Source organism: Mus caroli, unplaced genomic scaffold (genome assembly GCF_978045245.1).
Source record: "Mus caroli unplaced genomic scaffold, Mus_caroli_1 scaffold_16, whole genome shotgun sequence".
Lineage (NCBI taxonomy): Eukaryota > Metazoa > Chordata > Mammalia > Rodentia > Muridae > Mus > Mus caroli.
Window position 1 is genome coordinate 22,250,030 of NW_028227271.1, and position 20,294 is coordinate 22,270,323.

Below are 20,294 nucleotides of genomic sequence, written 5' to 3' on the forward strand. Positions count from 1 at the left end.
AGACACTCCAGAAGAGGGCACCAGATCTTGTTACGAATGGTTATGAGCCACCATGTGGTTGCTGGGATTTGAACTCAGAACCTTCAGAAGAGCAGTCAGTGCTCTTAACCGCTGAGCCATCTCTCCAGCCCCCTGTATGTATGTATGTATGTATTTATGAGGCAGGGTTTCACGTAGCACAGGTTGAAGTTGAACATCTGATCTTGATCTTCCTGCCTCACCCATCTGAATGCTAGGATGATAAGCATGTACCCTACTTTAAGGCTAATGCTAACGCATTCACAATGACTATTGCTTAATGGAAGCTGATAGGCTAATTCTACCCACTGAGCCATCTCACCAGCCCTTGTAGTGTCTTATATAGTCTTGGCTGGCCTTGAACGCATAAAGACTCACCTGCTCAGCCTCCTGGTGCTGGGCATGCATCACCATGCCTAGCCAGTGTTTTGGTTTTTTTCTTCCTTTCTAATGATTAGACACTACAGAAAGCTCGTTTCACTCTTAGAAGAGCAAACTCGACTATCCATGCTGACTAGATGGGGAACCAGACTTGCTTTTTGAAGTTCCCCCTCTTAATTGAGAACATGTATTAGCAGGAGGCACATGCATACTGAAAATGAGTTCCTTTTGTTTATCCAGAACCCAAGTGTAGTGCTCTATCTGGCGACTCTTAGCACCCCCGCTTCTCAATCTTGTTGACATTGTTGAGTCAGTGACAGTGTGACAGTGTGAGTGCTCAGATGTTTCGAGGCAGCTATGAAGTAACAGAGCCTGGGCTCACACCAGGCCCCGTGACTACAGGCCAGAGACTGTGAATGCTCTGGACACTCAGGTTGAACTACAGTAGCAGTGTGCCAGTGTGTCTGCATGTGTGACGTTGTGCAGGCAGCAGCATAGCGTATGATCTGTGTAAATGTACCAAAGTACATTTACAGGTCGGGCAGTGGTGGCGCACGCCTTTAATCTCAGCACTCGGGAGGCAGAGGCAGGCGGATTTCTGAGTTCGAGGCCAGCCTGGTCTACAGAGTGAGTTCCAGGACAGCCAGGGCTACACAGAAAAACAAAACAAACAAAAAGTACATTTACATAGAGATGTGCATGTTCATGTATACAGGGACACGGGAACGTTCTCAAAGGCTGTTTCTGGCTAAGAGAGTTAGAGGTATTTTAAAACTCTCCATGTGAAGTACAATAAGCATGCATTCTTTCTATCCCAAGCACAGGTAATATCTCAATAACCAGAGACCTCAAGAAGTACCATGAAGGTGACTGTCCCCAGGTACCTATTAACCCCATAAAGTGGAAGGCACTCACCTACTCTGATGTCCAGAGGCCAGCCTTCCTTCTCTGCCACAGTCCCCACGTCTGCCACTGGGTGAGCCAAGTCAGGGGTAAAGGGCCCATTGATATGTGGCTTTAGCTGAAAAGACAGGGTCAAGGAGCAGAGACAAGAAGTAGAGTGGGGATGGATGCTCTTCACAGATTCTCCCATTTCTTTTTTTTTTTTTTTTTTTTCTTTTTTCCCCCGAGACAGGGTTTCTCTGTGTAGCCCAGGCTGGCCTTGAACTCAAGAAATCCACCTGCTTTTGCCTCCCAAGTGCTGGGACTAAAGGTGTGCATCACCACTGCCCAGCTAAGATCCTCTCATATCTATAGAAGGAACTGTCTTCTGTCCTCAGGGCTCAAACTTTGTCAAGGGAGACAAGTGGGCAATAGGTTGGGGTCGCCCAGCACTTGAGTCCCCCAGCCTTATCAGGCTGTCTCAATTCCACATGGTACACACAGGAACTGAAGGGTAGAGTGACAGGCCTCCTTCAGGTCACAAGAAGGAGATGACAGAGGTACAGAAACAATCTGAGCCACCTGCCTCACAAGTCCATCATCTCTGAAACTACATTGCTTTTGAAGGAACTGGGCCTGATGGTAAGGACTGAATTTCAGCTACTTGAGAGGCTGAGGCAGGGGACTGCCAGGTAAAGTCCACCTGGGTTAGTTAACAAAGTTAATTCAAGGAGAGCACAAGAAACCTAGTGAGACCTTCTTAAAAAGAAGACATAGCTGGGCATTGGTGGCGCACGCCTTTAATCCCAGCTCTCAGGAGGCAGAGGCAGGCCATCTCTGGGTTGAGGCCAGCCTGGTCTATAGAGCAAGTTCCAGAACCGCCAGGGCTACACCCTGTCTCAAAACAACAACAACAAATAAAAAACACCCAACCAAACAACAACAAAGAGGGCTGGGTTACAGATGTGCTTGCCTAGAGTTCAAATCTAGTACCAAGGGTTGGGAGAGACCATAAACGTTCCTACTGGAATCTTGTGACAGACAGGCCACAGCATATGCTTTTTTATGAGGAATGACTAACAAATATGACATGCACAGCAGAGTGCCTGGCACACAAACACCAACACACCAGACTCTTACTCCATGAACTAACCCATGTCACTCACCCCCCTTAGGAAAAGGATGCCTACAGAGGCTGGTCAGCTAGCACAGATCCATAGAGCCAAGACTGGCATGAACAGCCTGGCTTCTGTTTGCTCTAGAGCCCCTCCTTAGCTCTCTGAATACCTGTCCTGCAGGCGTCAGGATGCCAATTCATTGCAGCTTGTCCTAAGAACTCAAAGTGAGCCCCCAGGGCGAGAGCTTGGCCTCCACTAAAGTTTCAGAGCGGCAAATGGACACTCATGTCAGACTTGCTTTCCCCATGGCTGAATGTCATATCCTTCTGTCTGTCCCCAATTCCTGCCTGATTTAGGCCCTAGGAATCAAGGGCCAACTGCCTTGCTGGGTGTGTTGATAGGACTTGCTCCCCTACCCTCCTGCCTAGTGCCAAAAAATAAAAGTCCCACCCTCAGCAGTCCCCCAAACTCTACTTCTCCGCTCACCTCATTGAGGTTAATTTCAATCACTTGGTCATACTGGCAGCCAGGATCAGGCACTAAGTGATCCTTGAATTCTTCTGCTAGGTTGGCAATGTCTGGAATCCACAAGGGAAGAGAATGATGCAGAAACTGGTTTTAAGACTTTTATTTGTATGCCTGAGCCAGATACCTGCCACTTACCAAATAGCAGGTTCCAGGCAGTAACTAAGTCAACAGAGGGACAAATCCAACAGCCCAGAATGCTGCCCCTGCCCACCAGGACCTCAGCCTCTTGAAGAGGCTGTCAGTGAGCCGAGAATGAGAAGACACGAGAAACAAACGATATGGAAAAGTACTGGGATTATAAGCACACTCTACCACACAGTGTCTGAGAATCAAAAAGTTTTGCCCCCAATAGAGTGTCTCTGTGTAGCCCTGGCTGCCCTGGAACTCACTCTGTACACCATGTTGGCCTTGAATTCAGAGACATACCTGCCTTTGCCTCCTCAGGGCTAGGTTTAAAGGTGTGTGCCACCACTTACTGGTAAGGATCAGAATTTTTAAGAAGTCACTGGATAAAAAGAGATGAGGGTAGTCTGGGTAGGACTCAGGCGGTTTTCAGCTTCCCAGGGCCTCTAATCTGCAGTATCTACCCATTCGCCTACACTCTCCTGCCTTACCAGGTCCTAGCCCTTTTATTTCCTTGTTTGAGCATCAAAGAAACCTATGAGAAACTTGAAAGTTGCTGGGGGAAGCTGGGAAGTTCCCTCAATCAGAGAGCAGTTATACAGAAGAGACCCATGTCACTTCCAGAGCTTCCTGTAGGGGGCACTGGGGATTAGGCAAGAAAAGACCAGAATTAACCACCTTTTCCTGTGAAGCTCACATGGATAACCTGCAGCAGGGATAATTTGGATGCCAGAGCCTTTCAGAGGCTGAAGACATAATTAGAAGCAGTCACACACACCTACCTTGTCATCTACCTGCAGGGACTTCTGGGCCTCTGCATGGCAGCCAGCCTAGGGATACCAGGCTAAATATTCATGCCTTCAGGATAGTATGGACAGTATGGCTGTGTGCTCACCCTGCCCTAGGAGCTCACCTGTTCGGCCTGTCTTGCTCAGGTACTTTTTCATCCTGTGGTTGTATGGGAACACTGATGTAGTGGCCCCAATTTCTGCACCCATGTTGCAGATAGTTGCCATGCCTGTGGAGAAACAGCCCAAAGCATGAGGCTACTAGGCCCTAGGTGTGGGCTCTAGTACCTGCCAGGTGTGCACATAGCTCTTCATACAACGAGCTGCACCGCTTCCTTCCTGGCCTACACGGCCACCTAGGAGCAACAAGTATCCATCCCTCAAAGCCCATGGCCAGTGAAGAGATCTCAGCACTCACAGCAGAACTCTTGTGTATTGAACATGGACATGGCCAGCTACTGCTTAGAGATTATAAAGAAGTAAATGCTGGCACTGGATTTACATTTCAAGTCTGTCTGCCTGGAATTCTGCCCTCTCAGTCACACCAGGGTCCTATGTAAGTAATTCTTGGAGTCTGAACAATAAGAATGAAATAAATTAGGTATAGAACATATGGCTGTAATCCTAGCTACTTGGGAAATACAGATATGAGGAATGCTTGAACTCAGGATTTTGGTTTTTTTCGAGACAGGGTTTCTCTGTGTAGCCCTGGCTGTCCTGGAACTCACTCTGTAGACCAGGCTGATCTTGAACTCACATCTGCCTGCCTCTGCCTCCCTGGTGCTGGGATTTTACAGAAGTTTTCAGTTGTTCCATCAGTTCAGCAGGTTGTTTCTAACCTGAGCCCCACCTCTGCGTATCTATTCTCAGCCCACACTGTTGGGACAGCCTAAGGGGAAGACGCTCGGAGGTAGAGACACTGTGGGGCTGCCATCCTCACCAGTGCAGGAGATGGAATCGACACCGGGTCCATGGTATTCCACAATAGCACCTGTGCCACCTTTCACCGTGAGGATGCCTGCCACTTTCAGGATCACATCTTTGGGTGAGGTCCAACCAGAGAGGGAGCCTGTCAGCTTCACACCGATCACCTGAAACAGTGGGCTAGACAAGCACAGGCACTACACACCACACAACACATCCAGGGAGGAATCACGTAATGGAGCTTATATTCCCTTCAGTCCTACTCCTCACAAAAGAGAATCTAGCACCCACAGTTCCTTATGTATTCCCATCTGCCTCCCTTCTAGCTAGGCTAGAGCAAGTTTTTCCCTTCCCCTCACCTTGGGACACTTCAGCTCCCAGGGGATCCCAGCCATGACATCCACAGCATCAGCACCCCCTACTCCAATGCAGATGCCTCCCAGGCCGCCACCATTGGGGGTGTGCGAGTCAGTGCCAATCAGAAGGACTCCAGGGTATGCATAGTTTTCTAGAATGATCTGAAAAAGAACCAAAGATCTTAAGCTTAGAAGTCTTCAGAACAGAACTGAAGTTGGACCCAAAAAAAGGATGTATAGAACTACCCCCATTGACACCAGACCACCCAGCCATGCCCAGGTATTTGTCAAGTATGGGGTACGGGCAGCCTCATTTAGACTACATCTACATATCCAGGTGGCCCAGCTCATGCATAGCTTTAATAGTTTCTACGGTGAGACTTGGGTCTGTAACTGCCTCCCCGTGCCTCAGTCTCCTCATCTACAGTAATAAAGTACTCAGGTCATCTTAACCTCACGACGTGGGAAGGAGTGGACAGACTGGCACTTCAGAATGTGCCCCGTGATGGGCCTGGAAAGAGCTCCTGACAGACCTATGATGTGAACTGCCCAGGGTAAGTGGTCCACCTTCCAGGCTTCTAATCAGGGTAGACTGTTCTGTCAGGAACTGTCCCACATGGTATTTAAATAAGCACCGAGATGCCAGGAGCTCTCCAGTGTCTGAGTAGTACACAGCCTGCCTCCCAGGCCTTCATACCCTGGAGGCATCACTTGGCCTGTTTGGCAGGGCTGCTCTACCAAAAGACTCTCCAAGCTGTGAAGGCCAGGGTATGAATGCTTTCTAGAACACTGGGTAAGAAAGCATTCATGAGACACTGCCAACACTAGATAGTTTACACGAGGCTGAGACAATGAACCAGCTGGAACAATGACCTCACCAATCTATGAATGCTGCTAGGTAAATATGGGCTAAGGGTTGAGAAGTATATTTTGTCTGTTTATGTTGGGAACCTCCTCCTTCAGCTCCTAAATGCTGAAATTATAGGCATGTACCATCATACACCCAGCAGAAAAGTGTATTTTAGGCTAGACTAACATTTATAACATCACATTAGGAATTCAACCATCTACATACACAACACATACAAACACTGAGGCCCAATTCTGTAGTCACCTGATCCGCAGTGACACAATCCCCGTGCCTACATAGCTCATGACATAGTGGAAAAGTACTGAGCATATGCTGGGAACAAAATTCCAAGTGGCCACAGCAGCTCACCTGGACCCGAGTGCAGGGTGTAGGAAGACCAGGGAGATGGAACAGGCAGATTAGAAAGCTAAGCTGCAGAGAGCTGGGTCTACCAGACCAATGGGGCAAGGGACGGGGCTCCATCTGAATGCAAGCTGCTGACAGCCTGACACTGAGGGACAGAAAAGAGACACACACGGTGTGATGGTTTGGATAATAATAGCCCCCAGAGGCTCATACATTTCAGTGCTAGTCACCAGTAAGTGGCACCATTTGAAAAGATTAAAAGGATCAGGAGGTGTGGCCTTGTTAGAGGAAGTATGTCACTGAGGTGGGTGGGCTTTGAGATTTTAAAAGCCCATGCCAAGCCCAGAGTCTTGATCTGTCTAGGGATTGGAATGTAGATCTCAGCTGCCGCTCCAACACCTGCCTACACGCTGCCATGCTTCCTGCCATGATGAAAACGGACTAAACCTCTGAAACTCTAAGCCAGCTCCAGTTAAATATTTTCTTATAATAGTTGCCTTGGTCAGTGTCTCTTCACAGTAATAGTACAGTGATTAAAACACATGGCTCCTGGAAATGTTTTTTAAGAGTCATGCTGAATGCCGGGCGTGGTGGCGCACGCCTTTAATCCCAGTACTCGGGAGGCAGAGGCAGGAGGATTTCTGAGTTCGAGGCCAGCCTGGTCTACAAAGTGAGTTCCAGGACAGCCAGGGCTATACAGAGAAACCCTGTCTCAAAAAAAAACCAAAAAAAAAAAAAAAAGAGTCATGCTGAATGCTTAATAGGTGACAAAGAGCAGGCCACCACTCACAGCCCCACATTTTGGCTTAAGAGCTGCCAAAGTGACCTAAGCCTGTGACCTAAAATGGAATTGGGGATACCTGGATTGGGGTGCCCTCCATATCTATCAACAGTCTAACCAAGGGTAGGTCTATGTGCCTTTCTGTCCCATTGCAGAGACACACTCTGGTCCTTAGAGATGTGCAACCCTGGCAGATCTGTCTTAAAGGGCAATGCAGCAATCCATTCTTGGCTTTGGTTTCAGAGATGGGCATACCCAGGGACCTAAGCACAGTCAGCCTGACTCAGCTCCTCTAGAAGGAAGCAGGTTTCAGGGCCTGGGATGGAAGTAGGGAGAAGAGTCATCCTGGAAGTGCAGAACAGATCCCACACATACAGGATGGATGGCTAATAGACATGTACCAGGCTAGTCCTCAACAGTTGCCTTTAATGGAAGGAAGGCTGTACCTCCCTCACACACACACACACACACACACACACACACATGCAACAACTTTTTTTTCTTGGAGTCAAGGTCTTAATATGTAGTCCAGTCTGACCTTGAACTCACAAAGATCTACCAGCCTCTGCCCCCCACCCCCTATTTTGGGACGAAAGGTGTGTGTTCCCCTGCCTGGCTGACTTTCATCTCTTTGAGAAAGGGTTTCACATTGTAGGTCAGGCTCTTTAGAACTCGGCTTTATAGCCTAGGATGCCCTCGAGCTCACAACAACCTCTTGCTGCAGCCTCTTGAATGCTGGGATTTCAGGTGTGCCTACTAAACATGGCTTTATGAACTGAATTATCTTCTGAAATAAACACCAGTTTGGTGTTTGACTTTCAGTACTTCCATCCTGCAGAGTTCCACTGTGCAGGAACTAAGCAGTGGTCTGGGCAGGGATGGGACGTGCTCTCACTACTGATGCAGGTGGTAGAGCATCATGGCATAGCAGAGCATCATGGTGGAGCAGGCTCACATCCCTACTGCACAGTTATCCAGGAGCTCTCACTGGGTGAGGATATTAATCATAATTCAAAGTATGTTATAATAGAACCTTACTTCACAAGGTCATGGTAAGTACTAGTAAGTTAATATCCTGATAATTTTTATATTTATTATGGGAAATAGCTCAATTGGCACAGTGCTTGCTATGCATTCAATACCCCAGCACCATAAAAAATTATAATTATTTTTATTTTAAAAATACTTTTAAGTCAGGCATGGTGGCACACGCCTTTAATCCCAGCACTCGGGAGGCAGAGGCAGGCGGATTTCTGAGTTCGAGGCCAGCCTGGTCTACAGAGTGAGTTCCAGGACAGCCAGGGCTACACAGAGAAACCCTGTCTCGAAAAACCAAAAAAAAAAAAAAAAAAACCAAAAACCAACAAAACTTTTAGATTGATTTCTATATCTGAATATTTTGTTCCTATGTGTGTCTACACCTCATGAGTACCTGGTGCCTGTGGAAGTCAGAACAGGGCTTTGCATCCCTGGATCAGCTCTCTATAAATAACTGGTCTTAAAGCTTATGAGAAAGACAGTACACACAAAAACATTTTAATCCATGTAGCTCAGTAGTACATCCAAGATTCCCCAACACCATATAAAGAACTACAGGCATGAATCAACAAATCTAACTTCTAACCCTTCCACCAAACATGGTCTACAGCATGTTGTAAACGCACTTGTCTACCTCTCCCCCGGTACCCAGGATGACATGGCTACCAGAACTCTTGCTCAGCTCTCCCAAGCCTCATGTCAGCAGCAGGCCTGGAATATGCTGTCCCGTTCCCAGCGTGCATCCTGGGCTTGGGGCCCTTATAAAGGCAGGTAAAACTGTGTATTACCTGGTGAATGATCCCAGATCCAGGCCTCCAGAAGCCCACGCCATACTTGGCACCTGCAGTTGCCAGGAAATTATACACTTCCTGGTTTATGTCCTATTAAAAACAAATCAATAACCAGAGCATTAGCTTGAGCTGGGATGACCTCATACTCTGTACTCTGCCCGCCATGGCACTGACATGCTGGTACCGTGAAGACAAGTCCTCTATTGCTGGGCTTCTAAAAATAATCCAGTGGGCTTGGCCATTGGCCTGGGGTTTCAGTGGGCAGGCCCAGGGAGAAAGACAGGGGAGTAGACTGCTCCGGGGCTATGACACCTGGCCGGGGTAGTGATTTGGGAACAAGTCTGCCTTGCTCGGTCCCTCAGTTTCCTTGTAGAAGTAATAGGGTAGGCTAATTGCCAAGGGCTTGTCTGGCACTCAGTTCTCTAGTGAGGGCCAAAAACAAAGGGCTATGCCATGTCTATGAAGGTACAGGGCGATGGGGACTATCAAAGGGAAACAAAGGGACCAAGAGGACATCTTAGTTTTGCTTCTCCATTGAGTGGTGGGTACCTGTCTAGACTCTCAGCTAACACTTATTGATTGCAAATAATGTGGTAAACGGCCCCACAGCCCACTGCTGTCAAATCGACTTTAGATATGGAAAACCAGAGGCTCCAGTAAGGCCTGTCCAACTACAGACCTGGAGAATCCTGACATAATCCAAAGCTGTTGCCTCTGAAAAGGGTGGAAGATTCCACCCTTTCAGAACAGTAGGTGCTCAGTTTCGGGGTTTATTGTGTTTACAGGCCCTACCTGGTTAGACACTGAACTGAAAAGGATGGGATCCAATATTCCCATTCCACCTGGCATTTGAAGGCAAACTTTATAAAATGAAGCACGACCGTGGAGACGTGAGGCTGACCAGGGAGTGACAAGAGGAACAGTGCCATGGGAGACTCTAGTGTTGAAAAGCGGAGCAGGTCCACACTTGATAAAAAACCTGAAACCAATTTCATTTAAACGCAAGCCAGCCAGTTCATCCTTCTGAGAGTCCACTTGGTTCCCCAGGTGAAAGAATGACAGGCAAGTTGTGTAACCAGAGAGGCCCCTTCCCTATTAATAATTAACACATTGGCCTTGTCTTTTACAAACCAGTTACTTGCAAAACTGGGACAGATGGCAGGAGGGTGGGCGTGACACTGAAATGGGCTGGCACTGTCTCGGGCTGTGTGATTCTGGACAGATCACTACTTGTCTCTGGGCTAGCTGGAGACTATACATACAGGCAGCACTGACCTATCAACCCTTCTGGATCTTCACATCTCTCTGACACTCAGGTTGAAGTGAGCCACAGCAGTCGTGAGAATCAGGAGCTTTAAGAGACTTTGCCCTCAGGAATGCAAATTAACACTGTGACTATGGAGTGGCATCATATTAAGGGAGTCGGGCTTGCCTGGTCTTCCCAGCTCCCCACATTTGCTTGCCCTTCCACCCATGATAGCACAAAGGTTCCTGCCCGGTGCCCTGGACTTTCCATCCTTCAGAATAGAGACAAAATGAACTTCTAGAGCATAGAGCTTCCTTCATCTCTAATGTCCTGTTAGGACAGCAGAAAACCAAGACTAAGGCAGGGTCTACCCATGACTCTGGGATAGCAGAAACAGTCTTTCTCTGCCTGCCTCATCGTCTGTCTTTCCACAGGGCTCAAGTTTGCAGACCCCTTTTCATTGTATAAGTTAAGTTTCTAGCTGTCTTAGGGACATTTTATATTCAACACTCATTCAATATGTTTGTTTAGAGGGAGGGTAGTGTGAAGATGGGGCGATGCATGCATGCATCCATCCAGCGTGAGACAGGGTCAAGGGCTCATAAAGTCTAGGCTGGTCTCAAACTGACTGTAAAGTGGGGAATGATTCTGAACTCTTGATCTACACCTCACAGGTGCCAGAATTACAGCCATGCTCCACCACCACCCGGGCCCTGGCTAATCGGTCTGGAATTCCTTTCTCCAGTTATCTGTTTAGGTGTCAACTTATAGCCCACCCTCAAGGGCTCCCAGCCCTTTCCCAAATCTCCATCAGACCCCTGTCTTATAATTTACAGAGCCTGCACATTCCCTGCCCTTGCCATGACAGTTCTCCCTACAGAACTGTGAGATCCGAGGGAGGGAGGACCACACCCATTGAGTTCCCACTCAACAGCTCCTTCTACAGCACTTAACACACAGTGAGCATTCAGTAAACATTTGCTGAATACAAGAAGGGATGAGATCTGCAATCTATGGTCTATGGGTCAAATCTGTACCACAAATGGTGGTCCTGCGGGGAAGTTTTCCCCAGGGTCTCTGGTCTGTGCAGCTTCTGGTCCAGCAAAGACATGTAACATGATCACCCTTCCACAGGTAGAATGGAAGTTGCAAGTCTGTAGACAGGACTTTATTTTGGCTGAGTGGAAAGCGCTACTGTCCCCCTAGGACACCATGGGTGGGTAAGGGTGGGGAAAGGCTAGAATGGGAGGACTGGCTGCCCTTGGAGTTCCCCATGGGTCTGAGAGGCTCCGTGAGCCAGGCTGACCTCGGTAGTTCAAGCACTTTCAATCTCATGCTCTGCCCTGGGCCAGCTGGGCCTTAGGCCTGCCAGCATTCACCTCTTGCCAATGCCCCACAAAGAACACCTACTCCCACTGCCAGGGTGGGGAGCAGCAAGACCCAGGGTTGGGAGGGAGAAGCCAGATCTGAGAGTAGCATATAGGAAGGTACATACGCTTGGATGCTTAGGAGAAGGAAGTAGCACAAATTAGATTTCACGGTAAAAATGGGGAATTCTGTGCTGAGTGGCAGTTTCAGAGTCAGGAAGCCTTTGGAATTTTGTGAGTGTTTCTTAAAACTCACAAAACAAGAAAGGTCCTGAAAGAGGGCTGTCGGCATATAGCTCTATTGTGGGAACAAGAGAAGGTCTGTATTTCCTGCAGCTGTGAGATTCAATTCTGTGCTGCTCCACACAGGGACCTCCATCCTTTCCCGAGTCTGATCCCCATGGGCCAGAAGAGAGCAGGAGAGAGGATATACGTGGCAGAACAGAGATATATGAAAATGAGCTGTTAGGAAAGAAAGACTCCGACTCCAGGACGAGCAGTGTGTACCAGCACACCGGGGGCTGCAATACTGTCTATTTTTGTTTTCTTTTGTGTTGGCTTTTTGGAAATAAGGATTCTCTGTGTAGCCCCGACTGTCCTGAAACTCACTATGTAAAACAGGCTGGGCTGCGTCTACCTCCCAAGTGCTAGGATTAAAGTTGTGGACCACCATTGTGCTTATTTATTATAAAAGTGTGTGTGCGTGTGTGTGTGTGTGTATGTTCTTGAATGGAGGTACCAACAGAGGCCAGACTCCTGGAGCTAGAGTTACGGGTGCCTGATGTGGGTCCTGGGAATCAAACTCAGGTCCTCTGAAGAACATCTCCCCAGCCCAGCAGCAGCATTTTCTAACAGAAGGGAATGTTTTCTGTGCTAACACTAGGGACAAACTGTTAGTTTTCTAACATCTTTGCATCAGATTTTCATTTCAAGTATTAGGAAGAATTAAAAGCAAGTCTTAAAAAGATGATAACCCTCAGGGCTGGGGAATGGCTCAGTGGTAGAATACTTGCTTGTCACATATGAGGTCTGGATTCCATCCTCAGACCATCAGTGCCATGGAAAGACTGACAGGCAGCTCAGCAGCAGTGCCTCAGCCTTCTGCAACATGGGCTCTGTCTCCCTTCCCCCACTCCACACCCAGCCACCAGCCCTCTTGGGCTCACCTTGGCCCTGCGCAGGTCTTTCTCACCCCCAACCTGGGCCTCAATCAGATGGTCACAGTGGATGGTTGATGGTACAGCCACCTTGGGCAGCCCACTGCTAATGAACTGTAGCATAGCCATCTGGGCTGTGGCATCCTGCATGGCCACCCGGTCGGGCCGTAAACGCAGGTATGTCTTTCCCCGCTCGATCTCCTGGTTGGCTGGGTCATCCAGGTGTCCATACACAATCTTCTCTGAGAGAGTAAGAGGCCGGTTCAACCTATGGGCAGAAAGAAGGGGCTTTGGGGCTCAGCCTGGCATGGCTTTTCCCTCTCACGCGTGTGGCAGTGAGCAGGCACAGAAGCATCTGTGTGCAGGATCCCAAGTTCCCCTTGTTTGCAGTTTACTTGAAGAACAAGTGAATGTCAGCATCATGGGAGGCAGGGCTCAGGGATCCGGAATTAAAATTATCCTTGGCTATGTAGCAAGCTGAAGACTAGTTTGGGTTACATAAAGCCCTGCTTTTAAAAAAAAAACAATCAAAACAATACAAAACAGTCAGGATAAACAAACATACAAAATGAGAGGCCTAGTGTTTTCAAAGAATATTTGCTTCTGAACTGCACTAGTGTGTTATCTAGCAGGTGCCTATCCGCATACACATTCTAATCAGATGTCAATTACATTCTTGGTATCTAATAAAGCAATGCAAAGGACACAGGCTCAGAGACCAATGTTAATAGCTTGGTTCACAGCCTACAGCCTGAGTCTTGGCTTGGGTCCCTTCGCTTGCCTTGCTTCAGCACTAGGCACAGAAGTCCGAGGCACAAGTGATGCCTGCTTCTCTACTGTTTGAAAGGCTTCTCAGCCGATCTCACATGCACCTAACTGAGAGGTGTGGCTGCTGGCCTCCATCTCCACTCCACACTTAGGGTGCTTTCCTAGATCCTTATTTCCTTGAAGGTTCATGGCTCCTTTCTACATGAAGATAAATATGGGAATCAAGCCAACCCCTCAAGCAGGCACCAACTCTGCCAGGACTCAAGGACTTCCTCCTCACCAGCATGCCCTCCACTAGACCAAAGGCAACTCACTGCCTACCATCCTAGCTACCTTGCTGACTACCCACACAATCCAGCAGCCACACCCCCTTCCTCCCACCATTCCAGAAACTTCAGATGAACTTGAGACTGCCTAGGAAGCACCAGAGTTCACTACAGCCAAAGGCCAAGTTCTTTCATTCTAGGACACAGAGTCAGCAGCTCAGAGTTTATATCTGACCTTATCACTAAGGCACCAAATTAACAAACTGGCTTCTAACTGCCTTAAAATACAGGGCAGACTAGAGACAAAAGCTTACACTAATCAGCATTTCCTTGGTTTTAAGACTTGGCTTCAGAGAGCTGGCAAGATGGCTCAGCGGGTAAAAGCACTGACTGTTCTTCCGAAGGTCTTGATTTCAAATCCCAGCAACCACATGGTGGCTCACAACCACCTGTAAAGAGATCTGATACCCTCTTCTGGTGTGTCTGAAGATAGCTACAGTGTACTTATGTATAATAATAAATAAATCTTTTAAAAAAGGGGAAAAAAAAAAAGACTTGGCTTCAGACTCATGACAGTCTTCCTTTCTCAGGCTCCTGAGTTCTGGGAGCAAAGGCATGTGCTACTGTTGCCAGGCGCTTTGTTTTGTTTTCAAGATAGAGAATGCTCTCTATAGCTTAGGCTAGCCCCCAACTTATGATTCTCATAACTCAGTCTTCTACCTCAGCATTCCTAGTGCTGGCATTACATGCCTACATACTATACCTGGCTATCTGTGTGTGTGAGAATGTGTTGTTGTTAATTTAAAAATTATTTTTATTTTATGGGCATGGGTTTTTTTGTGTGTATGTGTGCATCCAGAACCCAAAGAGGCCAGAAGAGGATGTGATACTGGATAATCATCTTCTTTCTTCTTTCTTCCTTCTTCTTCTTCTCCTTCTTCTTCTTTGATTTTCGAGACAGGGTTTCTCTGTATAGCCCTGGCTGTCCTGGAACTCACTCTGTAGACCAGGCTGGCCTCGAACTCAGAAATCTGCCTGCCTCTGCCTCCCAAGTGCTGGGATTAAAGGCGTGTACCACCACCCAAATTGGATCTTCTTAAACTGAAGTTACAAGTGATTGTGAGCTGCTATGTGGGTTCTGGGAACGAAACTTGGGATCTCTAGAAGATCAGCAGTAAGTGCTTAACTCTCTTTAGACGCTTTGTCCTGTTTTTTTTTTTTTTGGGGGGGGGGGGTTGGGGTGGAGGGCAGGGGGGCAGGACTAGGAATTTACTTTATAGCCCAGATTGGCTGCAAGCTCAAGAACCAACTATCTTGACTTCATGAGTGTTAGAATTACAGGTACACTAGAATTTGTAGATACCTGCCACCAGCTTGACATAGTTCTCTTATTTTCAAACAGCTTTATTAACATAGGACATAGTAGCTCTATACTCTCAGCATTCAGGAGGCTGAGATGACAGGACTGACACAAGTAAGATGAACCTGAACAGTTAAGGCTGGTCAGGGCCACAGAGCAAGACTCTATCCTCCTCAAACAAACACAAACATCCTGAGAGACAGCTTTACTGAGGTATAACTAGACTGATAAGCTGTGTACAGGGTATATGTTTTGGAACTGGGAAGTAGCTCAGATGCAGAGCAGGAGGTGCTAGGACCTTTACTTGGTCCTCATTACCACACACACAAGCATCCCGAAACCCACTCCCCAAAGCCCTTCCCTGCCCTCTGGTAATAACCTAGCCCATTCCCAGCCTACCACACTCTCCAGTCTGTCACCAAAGGTCAGTGTTAGGTTATTAGGATCCTAAATTCTGGGATTTTTAAAAAAGATGTATTGTTTATGTGTGTGTGGACATGTGCAAATAGGTATCTGTAGAGGCCAGAGGACTGGCGATCCCCTGGAATCAGAGTCATAGTGGGTGGTGCCAGGAATTGAACTTGGGTCCCTCTAGAAGAGAACACCGAGTCATCTCTCCAGTCCCTACTCTTAGGCTTTCCTAAGCACTTCATGCATAGAACTCATTTATACTCACAGTGCAGATGAGGAAACTGAGGCTCTGGGAGGAAAGTGAGATCTCCCAGGTCCCAAAGCTGAGGTACAAAACCAGATGCAAGGATCCAACAGGGTGTGCTGTCTGTGCTCTCATGCTGACTCTACTGCTGACCCAGCATGACTCAGCAGGAAATGTGGACCCTTCCTTCTCCTCTGCCTGCCTGGGCCCATCTCCTAACCTCAGTCCCCTAAGCCCTTGAACTAAGAGCTCTTCTCTAAAGTCCTAGCTGTTCAGCACAACAGCTCAACCTGCAGTTCTAAGAATCTCTAGTCTGCTTCATGAGACGCCAGCAAAAGCAGCAAGGCTGGCCCTTTGCAGCAGCATATCCCAGGCAGGTGGGTGGCAGTGACTCACTGTATAGAATATAGCCTCTCTTTCTGGGCTCAAGAGAGCTGAAAAATAGCACTAAGACCTTGAAAGCAAATGCCTGAAATGCTCTTTAAACAAAGACCAGCCCGACACTGGGCTGCTTAGAAGACTCAGCAAGTAAAGGTGCTCACCTCCACGCTAGGTGACCTCAGTGTGACCTGAGATGAACACACTCTAATAGAGTATCCGATGTACAGCTGACAGTGAGCAAAACTAGGGCAGCTCATCATTACATCTTCTGATTGCGAGTGACTTCGGATCTCTGTGTATATTTATCTGTCCCTCTGCTCTTCTGATTGCGAGTGACTCCCGATCTCTCTCTCTATGTATCTGTCCCTCTGCTCTTCTGATGCTGTTCTGGTCCTGGAAAAGAGTCTGGCTCTACGGTCAAAGGCTCTGGGAGGAGGAGGAGTGCCCTGGCCGTGCTCTGCCTTCTTTAAAGCCCTTAGACTAGCTTGATCTTCCTTAGGTCTTATGGGTGCAGTTACAGCCGTCGTAAGCTCATGTTTGATCAAGACACATGACATGCATGTTTGAAATTCTCAAACAAGAAAACAAATTCTTTAGAATAAAAAACTTCTTAGAAGAGCCTTACCTCTACTTTCTCTCTGTCATGGTTTTTTAACCCTGGCACTACCTACACGTGGGCAGGTGACTGCTGTAAGGCTGTCCTGTGCACTGTGGCTGTGTAGTGGTGTTGTTAGTCCCTACCCATGATGTAACAACAACCCTCACTCTGTCTCTAGTAAAGATAACCAAGAAATGTCTTGACATACTGCTGAGCATCTCCTGAGAGCTAAATCAACTCTCTGAGGACAACTGCTTGGTTCGTGGCGACAATAAGAAAGGGCGGCCATTTCCAGTTACATGAACCATGTAGATAGTTACCAGAATTCTCTGGTTAATGCAGGGGAAAAAATGGAAATTTTTTAGTTATTTTATTGACAAAGTTAAAAATCTAAATATTGTTTTTGTTGCTTCAGCCAATTGTTCAGAGTAAAAACTAAATGACAAGCAAGCCAGGTGGTCCTGGAACTTGCTCTATAGATGAGGCTGTCCTTAAAAGCAGAGATCTGCCTGCCTCTGCCTTCCTTGTGCTGGGCATGCACCAGAGGATCCTATTAAATATAGGGTTCTTAGACGGGTGTGGTGGCGCACGCCTTTAATCCCAGCACTTGGGAGCAAGAGGCAGGCAGATTTCTGAGTTCGAGGCCAGCCTGGTCTACAAAGTGAGTTCCAGGACAGCCAGGGCTACACAGAGAAACCCTGTCTCGAAAAACAAAAACAAAATAAATATAGGGTTCTTATCAGTTAAACTGTAGTGCAATCTCAGAGTTTTGGTCTGAAGAGACTCTCATGTGATGCCAAAAACCAACAGTATTTGAAGCAAGGTCAAGCTCCCCTGAGTTAGAACTGTGAGGGTGGGGAGCAGGGGCTGATGTAAGAGCCTCCCAGGTGACTCAAGCATAGAGTCTGGATGAACCCCACAAGACTAGAAGCTGGCTAGGGACTGGCTCAGTTGGTAGACTGCTTACCTACTATGCACAAAGACCTGGATTTAAGGTCCAGTGTCACATATGATGGCACATGCCTATAATCCTAGCACTTGGTAGGTACAGGCAGAGGGATCAGAAATTCAAGATCATATCCTTGGCTACACAGTGATTTCAAGGCAAGCCAGGTATACATGAAACCCAAATGTCAAGATGGCTCAGTGGGGAAGGGTACTTGCCACCGAGTCTGACAATCTTAGTTCAATCCCTGGGATCCACATGGTAGAACAAGAGAATAATGAATGACTGCCCCAAGTTATCCTCTAATCTCTTCATGTGTGCTGTAACACACACACACACAAAATAAAATGTAATTTAAAAAGCAATATTAGAACCAATTCTGGGGCCACTAAAGTCAGAGAGCATAGGCTAAGTGTAGGCTTCACCAGTCAACAGACTTAGAACTTTAGAAGGTAGTTCTCTGCTGTGACACTCCTGTGCTCCTGCCTCCTCCACCTCTCAAGTGCTAGGACTGCAGGCATGGGACACTGTCCCTGTTCTCTTCTTAATGTTACTCCTTGGATAAGGGACAGAAGCTCCAACACAAGATTTTCCTCTGCTGGGACCTTCGTTTCCTGAAAGGGAAGCAGCTCTCAGCTGTCACCTCAGGCTCCCCAAAGCCTTACCGTTTGCGGACAATGTTAATGTTCTTCTCTAGCAGGTCATATCGGATGTACTCACTGGGCTCAAAATGGCTCATGGCCACCTTGGCCCGTTGGCACAGGACAGAGGCCACATGGTACTGCCGCACACCCAGGGCCTTCTGCAAAACATAAGAAAACAGCACCATCAACGGGTTTGTTTCTCAAGTGTCTACATCTGAAAGACAGGTCCACATAGTGAAAAAAATCAGGTGTCATGAGCTGTTATGTGACCGTAGCCTCATGTCCCTTACCTGAAGATAGTTATCTTGGCAGCCACAGAAACATTTCCAAGAGGAGGAAATGGAAGGGCTTCCCAGCAGAGCCATCAGGCTCAAAGTCAAGTTCTACCACACAATTTCAACAGCTGAAGGGAACGCTTCATTGGCTAAGTCCTAGAGGAGTCTGTAAGCTCTGTGGCCCATTCAGGAACACCCATGTCAAAGTTCAAGCAGCCGTGACACAATGCGCACATAGTAAGTTCCCTGAGGGTGGCGAAGGGCTCCCTTACTATCTGATAGACTTACGTGTCTCCTGGATGGAAGAATGAATGAGAGGAGCCTGTCTTATGCTTGGTCGTTATTACCTCACCCTTTCCAAAGGTGTTGCATGACCCCGCCCCTTTTATCATGTGGAACAATGACTTCGAATGTAAGGGGGTGAGTGACAGTGTGGAACTTTTTTTTTTTCTCTTTTTTTTAAGATTTATTCATTATTATGTGTAAGTACACTGTAGCTGATTTCAGACACACCAGATCTCATTACGGGTGGGTGTGAGCCACCATGTGGTTGCTGGGATTTGAACTCAGGACCTTTGGAAGAGCAGTCAGTGCTCTTACCCGCTGAGCCATCTCGCCAGCCCAGTGTGGAACTTTTAATGGAGGCCCTCAAAGAGGTAAATTCTGTCAGGTTGACTGGCTTGGATTGCTCTGGGACAAGACAATCACCATGCTGTTTAGACATGTAAGCAGTTCAGGGAGAAGCCCATGCGTAAAGGAACAGCGGCCGCCTGTCAATACCAGCACTGCCTTGTAAATGAGCCACCTGGCAAAGGAATGCATCTACTCCTACACAAGGCTTCACAGGTAACATTGGAAAAAAACTGTTTGCAGTGCTGAGGGCCTCGAGCATGGAAAACAAGCACTCTACTGCTGAACTAGAGCTCAGCTCATCCAGACTATACCCGCTTAACTGAGGCCGTGCCAGAAGCACCTGGACAAGATACCCCTAAATTCCTGGACCACAGAAACTGGGAGGGGTAAATGTTGACTGATGCTTTAAGGTTCTATTTTGAGGCCTGTAATGCAGCAATGAATAAACAATAGTGAGGCTGGAGGACACTAAGTTAATTTTAAAACTCTGGATGACAACATTAACAAAGAAGGTGGGGGTTGGAGAGATGGCTCAACTGTTAAGAGCACAGGCTGCTCTTACAGAGGTCCTGAGTTCAATTCCCAGCAACTACATGCTGGCTCACAACCTGTAATGGGATCTGATGCCCTCTTCTGGTGAGTCTGAAGAGCGACAGTGTACTTGTATACATTAAAAAAAGAACAGGAAGGGTGACCAAGATTAAGTAAATTAACCTGTCTTAGGAATGGTCTCTACTCTAAAACACCATGACCAAAAAGCAACTTGGGGAGGAACGGGTTTATGTGCAGGTTAACAGTCTATCACTGAAGGAGTCAGGGCAGAAACTCAGGGCGGCCCTGGTACAGAAGCCATGGAGGAGTCCTGCTTACTGTGTTGTCCATCCTGCTGTCTTATGGTGCCCAGCAGCCCAGGGGCGGCACCATCCAGTCAGTGGGGTCTTCCCCACCAGCACTAATCAAGAGAATGCTCCATAAGCTCGCTCACAGGCCAATCTAGCGGGAATATTTTCTTAGCTGAGGTTCCCTCTTCCAAGATGACTCTAGCTTGCATCAA

The 20,294-nt window shown here is 47.6% G+C and overlaps 1 protein-coding gene across 1 annotated transcript in view; it reads right to left on the bottom strand.

Moving 5' to 3' along the window:
* Aco2 (aconitase 2) overlaps positions 1-20,294 on the bottom strand; it is a 41,151-nt gene that overhangs the window by 5,731 nt on the left and 15,126 nt on the right. Inside the window, exons 2-9 of the mRNA XM_021182735.3 lie at positions 18,354-18,490; positions 12,724-12,982; positions 8,942-9,034; positions 5,122-5,280; positions 4,779-4,929; positions 3,964-4,068; positions 2,886-2,977; positions 1,315-1,420 (exon numbers count right to left, since the gene is read on the bottom strand). Coding sequence (XP_021038394.1) covers positions 1,315-1,420; positions 2,886-2,977; positions 3,964-4,068; positions 4,779-4,929; positions 5,122-5,280; positions 8,942-9,034; positions 12,724-12,982; positions 18,354-18,490 — 1,102 coding nt within the window. The remainder of the gene's footprint in view (positions 1-1,314; positions 1,421-2,885; positions 2,978-3,963; positions 4,069-4,778; positions 4,930-5,121; positions 5,281-8,941; positions 9,035-12,723; positions 12,983-18,353; positions 18,491-20,294) is intronic.